Here is an 18,011-nt window from a genome sequence, read left to right as displayed (position 1 = left end):
AGTGACCTATAAATTTGTTTAAACAATAATAATAATTAAGTACCTTTTATGTTTTTTCAGAATAAAAAAAATTAAATGATGTGTTGAAGATACTACTAAAAATACTTCACCTTTTGAATATGGCCCCTGCATTGGAGATCTATAGGAATTTTTCCAATTAACTTTCAAATCTTCCCACAACATTTCTGTTTTAAAAAATATTTTTGAAATAATTTGAATGAATGCTCTACAAATCAAAAACCGATTCACAAGTCCCTATTACATAATCAGCGATTTTATCAAGTCTCCTATATATGTTCTGTATCAGTTGTCTTGATTATAAGATGTCAATAATATGGAAATATTTTTAATATAACAGAATATTTAATTACATCAGTTTCCCATAAACACACAAGTCATTTAATGATGTTTATATTGGCCATTTCCATTGGTTGGCAAGAGGCTCTTCCACTAAAGGCTCCCATGGTTTCCACTGCACCATTTTTCTTGCCAGACTTAGTTCATTTTCAGCCTGTTAATAAGAAATGTTTAAAAGATCGTTTGATTATATTGTCTAATAGATACTTATCACAGCTAATAACTGAAATATAAACTAGTAGAGCTACTTCTTTCATATTAATACATAATAAGATGTTCCACCATCACATGTTGAACATCATTAATTAAATTACCTTAATTCTCACAGCTACACAATCATAAGTAAGAAAGGATGGCTTTTGATTTCTTCTATTTGATTAAAATTTGCTTTTAGAGTGTTCAAAAGTTTAGTTGGTGAGTTTTTGATCTTAATTGTCTGTTTCACCATTTAGACTACAAATTCTCTGAAGAAGTATGTCTCTTAATCTATGTTAATGGCTTTCAAACTTTATTTTACCATGGCCCACCTTTAAAAAAAATTTTTTTTTTTACTAAGGGATCCATAAGATGCACATACAACTAAAACAAAACTAAAAATATCATCACCTTTACTAGCTGTCATACACTCTATTTTCTGTTGAATGTAAAAAAAAAACACTAGTCACAATCCACCTAAACTGACTTCATGATCCATGATCCTTCAGACCACAATCCGTAAAACCGTGAAGTGTAAGAGAATACAATAGTTGTATTTTTATTGATCAATCAAATCAGTTTCCTTAATCAGATTATGTTACATTTACTTTTTCCTTTCAAACACAATTTACAACATATTTAACAAATATATTTTAGCTCTTTTTTTTTTAACATCTTTATTGGAGTATAATTGCTTTACAATGGTGTGTTAGTTTCTGCTGTATAACAAAGTGAATCAGCTATATATATACATACATCCCCATATCTCCTCCCTCTTGCGTCTCCCTTCCACCCTCCCTATCCCACCCCCTAGGTGGACACAAAGCACCGAGCTGATCTCCCTATTTAGCTATCTTCTTATTTCACATTTTTTCCACAGCAAAAAGACCTATGACAACTCTGGCCAACTTACAGGAAGAACACTGTTGAACACTTGTCAGGACATCAGAGAAAGAATTCAAACACAGAATGAATGCTTAGTTTCTATCAGAGGCTATAATTATCCAGTTAAAAGACAATGCCTTGGGACTTCCCTGGTGGTGCAGTGATTAAGACTCTGAGCTGCTAATGCAGGGGGCCTGGGTTCGATCCCTGGTCCAGGAACTAGATCACACATGCATGCTGCAAATAAGAGTTTGCATGCCACAACTAAGGAGCCGGCAAGCCACAACTAAGGAGGCCGTGAGCCATGACTAAGGAAAAAAAAAAAGGCAATGCCTCATTTATGCCAGTGGTGCAAAACAGCCAATCTATGTTTAGCAGCAACAGTCTAAAATGTATATAAACAATGAGTTAAAAAGAGTAGATAAACAGAAATCTGGGGGTAGAGGTATTTCCTAATGCTGAAATGAGAAAATACTGATTAAAACTATCCCTAAGGATGACTCTCTCTCTGAATGCCCTTTGACTTTTGTCTCTTGAACATTCATGCCTTCTCTATGCCCCCAAAAAGTCACTGCACGCTGAGGAGGGTTCCTACCCCTGAACACCACTGAAGTCAGCCCTACTTCAGGGAGCTGGACTCAGCTGGCATGTGGTGCCAGTATCCACTTCCTCCCTCTTCTCTGGCTTCCGACACACTACCCTTTCCTCATTCCTCTCATATGTCCCTCTAGAAATGGGCTGTCCAGTACGGTAGCCACTACCTACCTGTGACTACTGAGTGAGCACTTGACATGTAGCTAGTTCAAATTCAGATGTGCTGAGAGTATAAAATACACACCAGATTTTAAAGACTTAGTATAAAAAAAATGTAAAATGTCTTAATTTTTTACATTGATGATATGTTTCAATGATATTGTTTTAGATCTACTGGGTTAAATAAAGCATTATTAAAATTTAACCTTAGCATAGCCCATGAAAATTTGAGAACTGCACAGATAACGTAAAAATACTTAATGTACCCCACGACTATAACTGCATGATAAACTAATGTACCAGCTAAACTAAAGTTATGATCAAAGCGAAATCAGGTAGCAAAGAAAGAGGAACAGAAGGAAGACAATAATAATAAGTTTGCATTAAATTCCCATAACACTTTATCTAGTACCATATTCAACCTGGCAAATGAATAGGAAGGCCAAGAAAATAGGCCTCTGAATGACTGAAACAGTCTACATTTATAGAAAGCTGTCTGAATACTCCATTCCTCTTTTAACAGAGCCATCTAACAATTCTTTCAAATTTATATATTATGTCTATTGGTAAGAGATTTTGATAAAAGGCAAGAAAACTTAAGAATAAAATGTTTACATTTTTTAAAAATATGAAAAACGTAAAAATTACATGAAACAGAATTACACACTTATCAGACCCTTATAGGGGAAGACATTCTAACCCTATGTAGAATATTGGGGAGGAGGGGAGATTAAACGGGGAGTGGGCAGAGGGCGAGTGCTCTGACCAGGTACAAAATTTAAAAACCTCTACATATGGGAGAAAATACTTAAAGTCAAAAGGCAAAGAACAGACTAAAAAAAGAAAAAAAAACCAACATAGCAAAAATTTAAGGTTAATATCTTTTATTTGAAAAAAACCTCAAAAAAATATATAAGAAAAACACTAAAAACAAATGACAGAGTAAAAACTTTAACAATACAAATTACAAAACATGAAATACAAAAACATATTTTAAGAATTTAACCTTCAAGAGTCAAAAATAAAAATGAAACTACATTTTAATTTTATGACTCCAAAGATCTGTATTTTTCCATATTAAAAATATAGTAACCCTTTAAAATGTAAAAGTATATGTATCTAAAAAGATAAATTATTCAAATAGCAATAATACTAATTGTGTTACTAATTTGAACTAAAGAAAGGCTAACAAGAACATGCTAATTAAATTCCAAACTTCCAACAAAAGCCTCATAAATTCAAATTATAATCAATGATAAATATTTAACTGACATACACATGTAAGATTATGCATTTTCTTATGTGGTTAGTCTTCTATTGGATGAATTGATATAAATTAAAAAGTTTAGTTTTCCTTTCTTTCTGGAATGTCAGTTTTGTACCTCTATAACATTGTGCCTTTGAACATTTGAAGCTAAACATCTGAATATTCAACTTTTCTTTACCTGAAGAATCACCTCTTCTATTTGGCCTCCCTGAAGATGCTCTTCTAATTTTTTAACATCTGGTTCCTATAATTTAAGGGAAAAAAAGAAAAAAATACTTAAAGAAGCACAAAAAGCACTTAATATGACAAATGTAATTAATTTTTCTTTCATTGTACCCTTGCTAATTTTTACCAAATATCTGGTTAAGAGCCATTTCATCTCTCTACTATTTTATTGCTTTTCTGTCTTAATATTAAAAGTGTTAAACGTTTACTGATGTGCTTATCAAGGGTAAGAATATGATGTTTAATTCAGTTTTTCTAAAATACGGATTTTAAAATAATACTTTATTTTCTTAGTACTTCCTATATTTCCTCTTAAGCATTAGCATTAAAAATAAATGCTACCCTATGACCCAGAACTCTACTCCTAGGTATATGCCAAACAGAAATGCATAATACATTAACCAAATGACATGTTCAAGAATGTTCACAGCAGCATAAATTACATCCCCAAATCAGAAACAATCCAAATGACCATATATAATAGAATAAATGAATAAACTGTAGTATTTGACTATAATAGAATATTATAGAGCAATGAGAATGAACAAACTACAACTATATGCAACAACATAGATGATCCTCTCAAACATATTATTAAGCAAAAGAAACCAGACAAATACATATTGATGATTCCACTTATAAAAAGTTCAAAACCAGGCAAAATGAATCTGTGGTGTTAGAGGTCAGAAAAGTAGTTATCTTCAGTAGGGTAGTAACCTTGAGAAGAACAAGAAAGGGTTTTGGCATTCTGGAAATGTCCTCTTTTTTGATTTAGTGTTGACGTGTGTGATTACTTTGTGAAAATACATCAAGTTCTATGCTTATAATGTCTGCACATTTCTTTATGTACATTATTCTTCAATAAAAGGTTACCTGAAACTATCACAACATTGTTAATCGGTTATACTCCAATATAAAATAAGAAGTTAAAAAAAAATAATTAAAAATAAAATAGCCACTGTGCTTCCCCACTTTGACTCCAAAAAAAAAAAATGTTAATATAGTAACTAGAACATTCAATGACATATATTTATTTTCTAGTAGACCAAGCTTTTTGAGAGCCAGAAACCATGATCTATATATACACATGCATATGTAAATAAGGTGTAAATAGGGTAGCTTCTTGGCCTATAAATGGAGTGAAAAGAGGGAGGAAAAAAAAAGTTATTTTCTACAGGAATTGGCATCTGTCTCAGGGCATCTGTTGGCTGACCCAAGATATCTGTATGGCTTGTTCCTCCACTTCCATCAAAGCCTTTGCTTATACATCTTCTTCTTAGTGAGAACCACTCTGATAATTTATACTGTGGTAGGCTGGAATAATGCCCCACAAACTGTACATGAACTAATCCCTGGAATCTATGAATGTTACTTTATATGGCAAATATTTCACAGATGTGATTAAGGATCTTGGAATGGGAAGATTATCCTAGATTATCTGAGCGAGACCTAAATACAATTATAGGTGTCCTTATAAGAGAGAGGCAGAGGGAAATTACACATGGAAGAAGAAAAAGTAAAGACTGGAGTGACTCAGTCACAAGCCAAGGAATAACAAAAGCCACCACAGCTGGAAAAGGCAAGGAATGAATTCTATCCTAAAGCCGCCAAAGGGAGTGCAGGCCTGCTGACACCTTGATTTTGGCCCCTGATACTAATTTTAGCTTCCAGAAATATAAGACAATAAATTTCTATTATTTTAACTCACTAAGGTTGTTGTAATTTGTTGCAGCAACCATAGAAAACTAATACATATTGTAACACCCCTCATTACCCTCATACACACCATTCTTCCTTCTTTAATTTCCTTCACTGCACTCACTATGTTCTAACACACTATGGAATGTACTTCTTTTTTTTTTTTTTTTTTTTTTTTGTGGTACGCGGGCCTCTCACCGCCGTGGCCTCTCCCGGTGCGGAGCACAGGCTCCAGACGCGCAGGCTCAGGTACGCGGGCCTCTCACCGCCGTGGCCTCTCCCGTTGCGGAGCACAGGATCCAGACGTGCAGGCCCGGCGGCCATGGCCCACGGGCCCAGCCGCTCCGCGGCACGTGGGATCCTCCCAGACCGCGGCACAAACCCACGTCCCCCGCATCGGCAGGCGGACTCTCAACCACTGCGCCACCAGGGAAGTCCCATGGAATGTACTTCTTTATTCACTTATTTTTCTTATTTATTTCTTTGCCTCCCATCATTAATGTATAATCTCCAAGGCAGGGATTTTTATGTTTTGTTCATTGCCATGTAAGCACTAGCTTCCATGCCCAGAACCATACGTGGCATATGATAGACATGCATTAAGTGTTTCTTGAATAAATACAGAGTAGTTAGAAAAGAGAGGGAAAAAAAGCAGATGAACATGTTTGAGAAAGACTGTTTAACTCAAAATGACTGAGATATGAAGCCAAAAATTAATAACAAAACAGGGAAGCTGGTCACTGTCATGATACCCAGGAGGGAGAATGTAGAGAAGGCAAGGAATAGTCAACATTATTTTCAACTCAGGAAAAGCCTGTGTTGGGAAAACAATTCAAAATTTGTCTTACTTAAGTTGGGTCAATAATGTGAGTTTTATTTACTAATGGCATAATGCCACCAAGCTTAACAAGGTACCATGTACTGAATGCTCACTATATGCTTGCAACTGTGTTAAGCACTGTACATATATTACCCGTTCAGTCCTAACAACAAGTGTTCAAGGCAGGTATTATTATTTCCAAGTTATAGATGAGGGAATTGAGACAGAGAAAATGGGCAATATGCCAACTCACCAAATAATTATTAGAGCTGAGATGAAAATTTTGGAAAGACCACAAACCAATGCTTTTTACCACTATGCTATTGCTATCTCCCTAGTATAATCTGAAAAAAATATTTACTTTTATTTCCGTTTTAGGCTTAGACACTTTATAATCATGACAATATTCCCTGAAGATTCCATGGGTCTATGGGTGGGGTTAAAAATCTGTGTTAATTTTATCAAACAGGATTCAGCAATATAGCTATTACATAGGGCTTGGTGTTTTTAAAAATTATTTGTATACAGCCTTTTGGATAAACAAATATTTCTAAGGACCTTATTAAGTGTCAGGCACTAAGCTAAATTCTTGGGATAAAAAGATGAATGCAATTCACAAGTAGCTTATGAACTAGTAGAGAAGACATAAAAGGCTTCACAGAGGACGTAATGGATCTTGAGGACTGAGTAAGAACTGCCTGGCAGACAATGTAAGGGTATTCCAGGAAGAGGGAAGAGAAAATACAAAGAAACCAAAAATAAAATTGCATGGAACTCACATAACTGTCAGCAGTCTGGTATTACTGAAGTATAGTGTACAAAACAGGAAACAACAAGATAAGATTGAGAAGATAACTTAGAGCCAGACCTTGGGGGGGCTTCCATACCATGCTAAAGACTTCATCCTATAAGCCAGTGGCTCCCAAACCTGGCTATACATGAAAATCATGTAGATAAAGGTAGTTAGATGAGTTTCACATAACCAGCCCAGCATAAATCCTTAAACTCAGCCTTTGAGAAACGCTGAACAGGAAACCACAGTAAGGTTTTAAGCAGGAAGATCTCATGATCATATTTACATATTGAAAAAAAAACTCTATTGGCAGTGCAGGGCATATAATGAAATATGATAGAACTAAACACAGACCAATTTAGTTATAAGGCAACTGAAAGAGCCTAGGTCAGAGAAAAGAATTTTAGAACTATTAAGTGAAAGCAATGACAGTGAACTCTTCTTTGGGTGACATTGGCAAAAGTAAAGGAAAATATAAGGATAAGTTTTCTTTTTCTTTTAAGGTAGGAAAAAGCTAAATACATTTTGAGGCTAACTGAAAGATGATAATAAAATGGAAGGCTAAAAGAGAAACAGAGAAGAAATGATTAAAGGGGAACACGGTTGTGGAGAAGGAAAGCAGAGAATAAGACAGTTGAAGAGACCTCATGAAAAGAAAAAGAGAAATTTCTTACTATGAGATGGGAAAAAATGCATAAGCCCATTTTCCTTAAAGAAAGATGAACTCAAAAGAAATGTTAATTTCCCCTTTAGAGACTTGTAATCTGTGAATTACTTCCAGACTGCCAAGATAAGAATAAAAGTTCCAAATCGAATTGCACTGTTTTGCCATATACCTGCAGAAAATGTAAGAATTCTCTCTGGACTACAGAGTTTGGTGATCTAATCATAAGAAAACTACATTACGGCCACTTATTATATGTATAAGTGGTCTTAAACTTTTGGAGTTTATGAACACTATTTTGGATAATTACAAAAGTCCACGAAATAATTGCTAGTGTGGAAATTTAACAACAGTGCAATATAGTTTGGTATAAAAGAAGTAGCAGCAGTCTATTGTGTGCCTGCCTGTCTAGGACCTTTGATTCAGAAGCTGTAAAATGCTTGTATTAGTCTGCCTGGGCTGCCATAACAAAATACCATACATAGACTAGATAGCTCAAACAAGAAAAATTTATTTTCGCACAATTCTGGATACTGGAAGTCCAAGATCAAGGTACGACAGAGTCCGTTTCTGGTGGGAGCTCTCTTCCTGGCTTGCAGACAGCGACCTTCTTGCTGTGTCCTTACATGGCAGAGAACGCGAACTCTCCGGTATCTCTTCTTAGAAGGACACTAATCCTACTGGATCAGTGTACCACTCTTATGATCTCATTAACCTTAATTACTCCACACTGTGGGGTTAGGGCTTCAACATATGAATTTGGGAGGACACAAACATTCTGTCCAGGGGCTTCCCTGGTGGTGCAGTGGTTGCGCGTCCGCCTGCCGATGCAGGGGAACCGGGTTCACGCCCCGGTCTGGGAGGATCCCACATGCCGCGGAGCGGCTGGGCCCGTGAGCCATGGCCGCTGAGCCTGTGCGTCCGGAGCCTGTGCTCCACAACGGGAGAGGCCACAACAGAGGGAGGCCCGCATACCAAAAAAAAAAAAAACCAAAAAACATTCTGTCCATAACAAAGCTCAATATAATTTTTGATAGTTAAGAGACTAACTTGGTCCTCCTCTTTTCATAACAAAGCACTTTTTAAAACAGTTATTCCTAACAGTTGTTAAACACAATATACATATTTTTTTCGGTTTTGTTTTCATTCTTCTCTACTCTAAAACTAGAAAAATGAAATAAAGATTGATATATCTATAGATAAGAAGTAAAAGATCAATAAAGGACTAGATACGTAAGAGAGATGAATGACAGCTATAATGTTAACTTAAGGAAGGGACTTGATCTTTTTCTTTCACTCCTGTATTTATAGTGTCTGTCATATAAAAAGTACTCAATAAACAGGAGTTTGATGAATGAAAGGGAGAAAGGATGGAAGAAACGCACGGAAGGAAGGAGAATAGAAAGGAGAGTGTGCAGAATATGCAAAAAGTAATCAACTGAATTTTTTATTTTTTTGTTAAATGTTGCATTGGATACCATACATCCAAGAAAACAAAATCAAGTTAGCTACTTACCGCTTTAACCATACTCAGCTTCTCATTTGTAATCTGTTCTGTATACTTTCTATATGCTGCATTTTTAGGGATTTGTCCAAGAACATCAAGAATCTTTGTATATAATATTTTTAGCCTCTGAAAAGACAAAAAATACAAATTCCCTGTTTAAAATGTCACCAAAGATTTAAAAAGTCTCACCGATTATTAAAAAAAAAATTCAAACCTATTTTTTTAAAAAGCATTTAACTTTTCCTTGCTGCAACTTCTTCATGTCTATGCCTATCGATCCCTTTACAACTTAGGAAAAATGTGAATATAAAGATGGAAACTTTTCATATTTGTATGTATGACAAAAGTTGTACAGAAGATAAAGGTATGATAACAAAAATAAAACTGCATTCTAACTTATTGCTAACAATCATTTTGGTAAATTAAATCATTTACTAAATCAGTATGTCTCAAATTGAGGTCCTAAGCACTGCAAATTCTGATTTTTAAAAAAATTTTTATTTGGATTTCTATAGAAACAGAAAAATATATTATCAGTATGATCAAATTTAACGGAATGTAGTGATGATACTTCAGTGCTTATGCTTAGTGACTATGATCAAGTTGGTATCATGTGAAGATTTCACCACAGGCTCAACAGAAAAAAGCAGCAAGAAAACTGAGTCACTGCACATATTAAAGCAGCACGTATTAAAGCACGCTGAACTTAAAGTTCAATACAACAGCCAGCAATAAAGTCATATGATAAAAAGTTGTTATAGTAGACCCTAATTCACAGTTCATAAATATTAAGTATAATCATAAATATACATATGTGATGAGGATTTTTCATTATTTCTTTGAAATTTAATTTGAATTTTGTTTTAGTTTAATTGTATGAAACCGTAGATGCTAATACCTAATTTCATTCATATATATTCACCATATATACGAATAAACAAAACCAACCTTAAGGGCCTCTAAGAATCACTTTTCTTAAAAAGTACTCTGCATATTTAGACATTACTTCTATATTTGAATATGATGTTCTGTAACAGAGGGTATTTTACTATACTAATGTAGAGCTTGTTAGATAACATATAATCTAAATTGTGTGTTGGGGGGGTGGCTTAGCCTCATTTCTTCTCAATTTTAGCAAAGGGCATGACAATAGAAAGGTCTGGTAGACATGGATTCTAAACTGGGGATGTTAATAATATCAGCTTCATAGGATTTTTTATAACTTAGTACCTGGCACACATTAAGTTTCAATAAATGTGAGCATTATTATTCTACTGGGGAAAGAAGAGTCACATCAGCAGATATCAGAGAACGTTTCATAGAAAAGGCAGCATCTGAGATACACCTGGAGGGATGGTAGGACTTAGACATTGAAGATGTTAGAAAAGGCAATCTTACACACAGAATACATACAGAAGACTGAATGGCAGAAAATACAGGGAATGTAAAGTAATTATTATATAGTTCTATTTCCCTTGAACTGTGTTGTCTAATATAGTAGCCACTAGCCAAATTTGGCCATTGAGCACTTGAAATGTGACAAATCTGAACTAAGATGTGCTGTTAAGTGTAACTACACACTGGATTTTGAACATTTAGTATGAAAAAAAGACTATAAAATATCATTAATATTTTATATTGATTATACATTGAAATGGTAATATTTTGGATATGTTAAGTAAAATAAAATATATTAACTTTTTCCTTATTAAAAAAAGTGACTCATAGAAAATTTTGTACTACAAGCATGGTTTATATTTATGACTTGCATTATATTTTTATTGGACAGCACATGGCTAGAATATAGGACACAGAGAAAATGCTTTGGGGATAAGGTTGGAGAAAAAGCAAATCAGACTGTACGTGGTTCTGCATGGCAAGTTAAAGCATTTGGGCTTTATTATGTGGGCAATTAAAAGATTTAGGGAAATTGTGATTAGATGTGTGCTTCAGAAAAATTAATCTGGCAGTAGTGAGTTAAAAGAATAGGATAAAGGAGCAACAGAGAAGAAGGCCAGTAACAAGGTTGTTGAAATTCTCTACACAAGAACAAGGGACTAAACTGTGGTAATAATAGTAGGACAAAAAAACAGAGGTCATAATGGAGAGCTGTTATAGAAAAGGATCAACAAAATTCATCGCTGGAGTGAACATGAAGATAAAAGAGTGTAAGAGAAGTATCAACTATGATGTCCAATTCCCAGCCTGCAGAGTAGAAACACTTTGATACCATCAAGAAAAATACTCCACAGTGGAAGAAACAGATTTAGAAAGGGAAAACCATGAGTTCAGTTTCAGACAATGAGTCTAAAGGCATTATGAACTCGTAATGAGTACAAGACATTAACTCAACAAACATTAGTTACTGAGCACATACCATGTGCTAGCATAGTTCTAGCAGTGAACAAAAGAATAAAAAATCCCTGTCTTGATGAAAACCTACAGTCCAGTAGAGAGAGATAACATACAAGATAAATCAGTAAAATACAGTCCGTTGAACAGTGATCTGGAGAACCACTGTAAGCACCTCTGTATTTAGAGTGAAATGGAAAAACACTAGTGAATTCTGAGGAAAGGAGTCACATGACTTGACTCACATTTTAGCACGCTGACTTTTGTTGAAAAAAGATCAAACTGAGGCAGTGAAAAGCAGGGAGAGGCAGTTAGGAAGCAAATGCAATTATCCACAGCCATGATGATGGCAGATGAGAATAGGGTAGTAGAGGAGGTAGTGAGAAGTAAGCAAAATTTGGATATAATTTGAAGGTAGAACCCAGAGGATTTACTGAAGTACCAAATGTGGGGTGTGAGAGAAAGAAAAGAATGAAAGATGAATTCAAGGCTTTTGACTGAGTGAATAGAAAAATGGAACTGCTGTTCACTGAGATGAGCAAACCTGAGAGAAGAGCAGGTTTTAGAGAGAAGATCAGGAACCCAATTTTGGGCATGTTAAGTTTACATTGCCTGCCTGACATCCAAGTGGAGATGTCCACTAAGTAATGAAATATACAAGACTTCCATAAAGGAAGAGGTCAGTGTGCTTGCCACGGAAACCCAAGAGTTATCAGTGTGTAGGTGGTATTTAAAACCATCGAATGGGTCCAGACACCAACAGAGAGCAAATACAAATAGAGAAAAGACCCAAGAACAAAGTCTTAGAACTCCACCATTTAGAAGGAGGGATATGAGGGATAAGCAGAAAAGGAGAAGGCCAAAAGAAGTAGGGAAAAAAAACACACCAGGAGATTGAGGTGTCTTGAAGCACAGTAAAGTGTTTGATGGACAGTGCCAAATAAGTCAAATGCTGCTATTGGGTTAATAAAGGTGAGAAACGTGAGCTGACCATCGGATTTAGCAGCATGGTGACCTTCAAAAGAACAGTTCTGGCCAAGCCTCACTGGAGTGCCTTCAAAATGGAATAAGAGAAATAGGAGACCGTTAAGTACAGATAACTTTTGAGTTACCTGTAAAAGGGAAGGAAGGAGAGAAATGGCGTGATTATAGGAGGGAGGAGAACGATCAAGGAAGGTCTTTTTTTTTTGATGGAAGAATGTCTGAATACTGACGGGAAAGACCTACTAGAAGGGCAAACTGATGACAAAAGGCGGCAACTGCTAGACCGCTATCTTTGGTAATCGAAAGTGTACAGAATCTAAGGCACCTAAGAAAAGGTGAGGCGGGGGAAAAGGTAGAAAATGGCGATACAGATCTGGGAAGACACTCGCAAAAGTACAAGTGAGCCACTAGAATGCCACGGAAAAACTCAACAAGAAAATGGTTTGAGAAAAAGATCATGGCAAAGCAAACAAAAACGTGGTACCAGATAAACCAAGTACTAAATACCGCTGTTGACGCAAGAGCTCAGGCTGAGTTGTAATTTGGGGCTTGCAATATCCGTATCCCGTTAACCGTTGAAGAAACAAGGTCGCAGGGTTCTAGGCTTCCTCGGAAACTCAGGAAGGAAGAAAAGAGGTACGTACCTCGTGTGGACTCTCACATACAGCCAATCCTACAAGGCCAGTGGTCTGTTCAAAAAACAAAACATGATTCATGCTGTTTACTACAATTCCCCGCGTACCCACGCTACGACAAGCAAAACCACTACTGTCCTGGCTAAAACTGGCCTAAAACCAGCTACCGGTCTCTCAAAGCCGCTGGTTCGGAGTTTTCTTCTCTCTCTCCGATCGGAGCCGCTAAACTGGTCACCCCTAAGGGCAGAGCAAAATGAGTCCCCCAGAAGCACCGCCAAGCCCGTGCCAGAAGCACCGCCAAGCCCGTGACAGTTCCGGCCACCACCCGCGGGCTAACTCCATCCCCACAGTCTAAATTCCGTCAGTGACCTCCAACCGCCTCACCTTCTTCAGCAAGCCCGCCATGACAGCGCCGAGCAACCGGGACGCGCAGCACTCTGGGAACGCGCCCAGACCCGCTCAATCCACCACAGAGGCCGCCGCTCCGTCACCTTGGAAACAGCTTGGCCCCGCCCCCTGAGGCTCTTTACCGGAGCAAAGGCTCTGCACCGCCCATTCCTAAAAGAAAAAGTGACGCACGCGCAATGAGTGCACAAAGCCTCTAAACCAGGATGGTGGGGCAAAGGTTACGTTAGGTGTCTTACGTCTCGGTTCCTGTCCGTCTCACGCTGTCTGCCTGCCCAAAGGTTGAGGGAAACCCTCCAAGCTACAAAAACACACCAGGAGATTGAGGTCATAGTCGCTCTAGGAACCTGCATCCGTCTTAACCTTTGGTGAATTCCTCTCTTCCACAGCGTAGTGTGCAGTAGAATGAGGGTGGTCGTGGAGCTATCGTCTAAGTGATCTCTTAGGTGCAAAGGTTAGTTCAGTATTCTCAGTCTTATGACGCAAAGCAGAGCCAGAGGACATTTCCCATCGCAAGCCTTTTCTCTTTCGTTTCACTCACAGAAGTACAGCATCCATTTTCTCATTTTCCCAGGTGAAGTGATACCGGACCATACCCCTTTTTTTCACTTACCTCTACAAACATGTATTGAACACCCGTTATGTGTTAGTTGCTGGGACATAGTTTGTAAAACAGCATCTCATATCGCGAGATTCACAGAACAATGACGAAGACATGCATTAATAAGTAATTTGTTAAGTGTTCCAAAAGAGGTTTGTGCCAAGTGCAATGGTAGCGGGGAAGAAGCAATAACTGAAAATTGTGGGATGACTGGAGTTTAAAAGGGCATTTGCTTAAAAAGTCAATGGGAGAAGAGCACAACAAATTGAGAATATATATAACTTAAATGGTAAAACAACCGACCCAATAGAAGGTATTTGCAACCACATAATCATCAAAAGATAAGTGGTGCCTAGAACATATAAGGAACTTAACATAAATCAGTAAGAAAAGAACTATGAATTGGGAGATTGGGATTGACATATATACACTACTACGTATAAAATAGATAACTAATGAGAACCTAATGTATAGCACAGGAAACTCCATTCAGTGCTCTGTGGTGACCTAAATGGGAAGGAAATCTAAAAAAGAGGGATATATGTATGTGTATACTGATTCACTTTGCTGAAGAGCAGAAACTAACACAACATTGTAAAGCAACTATACTCCAATAAAAATTAATTTAAAAAAAAAGAACTAATAACCAGAACAGGTCTTCCTGCTTCCATTCTTGCCTACCTCTCTGGAATATATTAAATGAGTTAATATATGTAAAGTGCCTGACTCAGTGCATGGAACACAGAACCACACAAGTGATTTTTTTTTTTTTTTTTTTTTTTTTTTTGCGGTACGCGGGCCTCTCACTGTCGTGGCCTCTCCAGTTGAGGAGCACAGGCTCCGGCCGTGCAGGCTCATTGGCCACGGCTCCCGGGCCCAGCCGCTCCGTGGCATGTGGGATCCTCCCGGACCGGGGCACGAACCCGTGTCCCTTGCAAAGGCAGGCGGACTCTCAACCACTGCGCCACCAGGGAAGCCCGATTTTGTTATTTTTTATTTTGCTGTTATCATTCTCAACCCAGTAGCTAGAATAATCCTTTTAGAAAATACTTCGCTCAAAATTCTTCCATGATTTTTCACTCAAGGTGTAAAAACCACAGTTCTTGCATCTGCCTACAATGTGTCACATGACTGTCCCCTCTGCTCCTCACCTCTCAGACCTAACCTCTTAGTACCCCTTTCCATACTTAGGTAGCTGCTCTTCTAACCCTTTCTTTGGAAAGCCCTTCCACCACCACCAGATGGGTGAATGACTCACTCTCTCACCCCTTCCAAATCTTTGCACAGTTTTACCTTCCCAGTGTGGCCCGCCCTGGCCATGAGATTTAAAATTGTGGATCGCCACGAAGACACTCCTTACCCTCTTCTCTGCTTCAGGTTTCTTCATAGCCCTTATCAACTTCTAATATGCTATCTAATTATCTTACTTATATTGTTTTTGGGTATCATCCTTTCTAGAATATAAGCCATATGTGGATGGAAATTTTTTTCTACCATATCTCATGTGCCTGAAATAGTACCTGGTACATAATAGGCACCCAACTAATATATTTTTAGTGAATACAGTAGAAAAATAAACAAAAAAATGACTAGACAATTGACAGAAATGGAAACAGGATGAGTCAATAGACATGAAAAGGACTCAACCTCCCTGTTAAACAAGGAAATGCAAATTAATTATAATTTTACTGCCATCTTATGGACAAAAATTAAGGACTTACAATACCAAGTGTTAGCAAGGATATGAAGCAACAGGAATACTCATACACTGCTGATGGGAGTGAATTGGTATAATCACTTTGGGGAATAATTTTACAGTAGTTAGTTGAAGATATGCAAAACCGATGACTGAAAGCCATGGGTGAATTTGAATTTTGTCCCCTTGGGCACAAACTAACACTGAGTAATAGATTAGCTTGATCATATGCTCCTCTCTTCTCTTAGAATAGCTGCCCCTAGAAACATGAGCTATGGGGATATAATCTTTCCAGTTCAGATTACCCAAGAATTAGGCTTTACTATAACTTCCATCATAATTTCCAACTTCTAGTATTTAAATCATCCACAATTACAATTCAGGACAGAGTAAATATATAGTAATGAATATGCATGTGTCAATGGCATTTTAAAGATACACATGTGCATGGATGTAAACACATACAACAAGTAACTATTGATTTGGAACAAATCATCTGATGTACCCATTTACTTCTACAAAGGTGACATATATATTTGGACACACTAGATTAGATTCAGAAAACCACATTAGGACTGGGAAGAAATGCCCCTCTTTTTCAAACCAGACAATGCTGAAATAGTCACTGGAACTTAGATGAATGGAAGTTTATGAGGTCACAGTCTTTGTTCTCTGTCTCTCCAGATACTAAGACTTTTTGCCGCTGTGGGATGTGTTCTAGAATGTAGAATCACGGGATTATAAAAGATGCATGTGTTTTCATTGGTTGTAACTTAGGGTTCAGCCTTCTGCCGTACGACATTTGCTGAAGACACCACTGCTAAACAGACCTAGCTGATCCTGGCTAAGGTACTGCATAGCTAACCAGTTCTATGCGGTGGGAAATTGTGTAGGTTTTCTGGGCTAACCCCTTTGCAGAGGTGCGGGGCTTTGTATGGAAGGGGCTTGATAGTGGCGTCCTAGGGCTGGTGGCACTAGAATTAGCTACAAAGAGAAATCAACCTTGGCATCTGTGATATCAGAAGGGGATTTGGGAATGTCTTAATGTGAGTAGCAAGGGCACCGAATGCACTATATTCTGAGGTAAGAGTTCCCAGAGGGATAAATGTTGGAATCCTTGTCAGGAAGGAGATAGATGTTGGAAAGTTCTTCTGCAAATAAAGTTAGCAGGCCAGGTAACTTAGAGTTAAAATCTGTAACACAATTTGCTCTGCAGGACCTCTAGCCTACCCAACAAGGGAGTTCTTGTTTCTCCAAAATTAATTAACTGGAAGGGTTAGGACCTCCTACACTGCTTCTTAATGACACAGACTTTTTTGTGAAGGGCCAGATCTTACCCAAAGTTAAACAGTTAGAATATTTGCCTAGAATATCTTCTCAGGAAGATTTTACCTGAGAGAGGCATGAGAAAAGGAAGAAAACATCTCAGTTTTCAGAGCAGGAGGAGCTCATTCCTGAAAATCTAGAGGGATGGGTACTGCCTTGGTCACTTTCCCCTTAGTTTTCATGTCAGGGGGCAGAGGTGAAAATAATCTCGACTCAGGGAGTGTTCTTTCCTCTCCCAACTTGGTAACCAAAAAAATTCATTTTTCTGAAGTTAGTTCTTAGAACAGACCTGACATATTAAAATGCTAATAGTTTGGATATTATCCATCTCTTATGCCTCCATTCATATCAGGCGTGTTCAAAACAATTTGGATTTTTTTCCTGTATTCTTCTTTACCTACGCTATGGATACTTCTAAAAAGTGTTCGTACCAGATAACTGGGTGTTTCCAATATGGTAGTTTTTAGAACTTCATTCTAAATTGGGCTGTAAGTCAGATAAAAGCCATTACCCAGGTTTATCTGAGTGGCTATTGGCTTCCAGGTGTTTGAGTTGTCTAATGTGTAAAAATGGAGCTAACCAACACTCCTACCCAGATTTGGATTAAGTTTAACAATTGAGATTAAACATAGGCTATTGAAAAATAGAGAGAACCTATGGGAAGATGGAATAATAAAGATGTCTGTGGGGACACATCTAGCCCCATTTCTATGTACGAAATGCTGCCACTTCTTATTTAAAAGCAAGAAGGAGGGACTTCCCTGGTGGCGCAGTGGTTAAGAAGCCGCCTGCCAATGCAGGAGACATGGGTTCGAGCCCTGGTCCGGGAAGATTCCACATGCCGCGGA

The 18,011-nt window shown here is 37.5% G+C and overlaps 1 protein-coding gene across 1 annotated transcript; it reads right to left on the bottom strand.

The window, feature by feature from the left end:
* Positions 1-202: 202 nt before the first annotated feature.
* NDUFA5 (NADH:ubiquinone oxidoreductase subunit A5) lies at positions 203-13,611 on the bottom strand. The gene is made up of 5 exons (XM_007101041.3): positions 13,520-13,611; positions 13,145-13,189; positions 9,174-9,290; positions 3,636-3,701; positions 203-511 (listed from the first exon to the last, which is right to left on the bottom strand). The coding sequence occupies exons 1-5, from the start codon at positions 13,538-13,540 to the stop codon at positions 410-412; spliced, it is 351 nt and encodes a 116-aa protein (XP_007101103.1). The 5' UTR covers positions 13,541-13,611; the 3' UTR covers positions 203-409.
* Between the last annotated feature and the right edge of the window lie 4,400 nt (positions 13,612-18,011).

The sequence above is a fragment of the Physeter macrocephalus genome, chromosome 5 (assembly GCF_002837175.3).
Source record: "Physeter macrocephalus isolate SW-GA chromosome 5, ASM283717v5, whole genome shotgun sequence".
Classification (NCBI taxonomy): Eukaryota; Metazoa; Chordata; class Mammalia; order Artiodactyla; family Physeteridae; genus Physeter; species Physeter macrocephalus.
The sequence above is the reverse complement of the archived record's forward strand: the minus strand, read 5'-3'. Positions and strand labels throughout refer to the sequence as shown.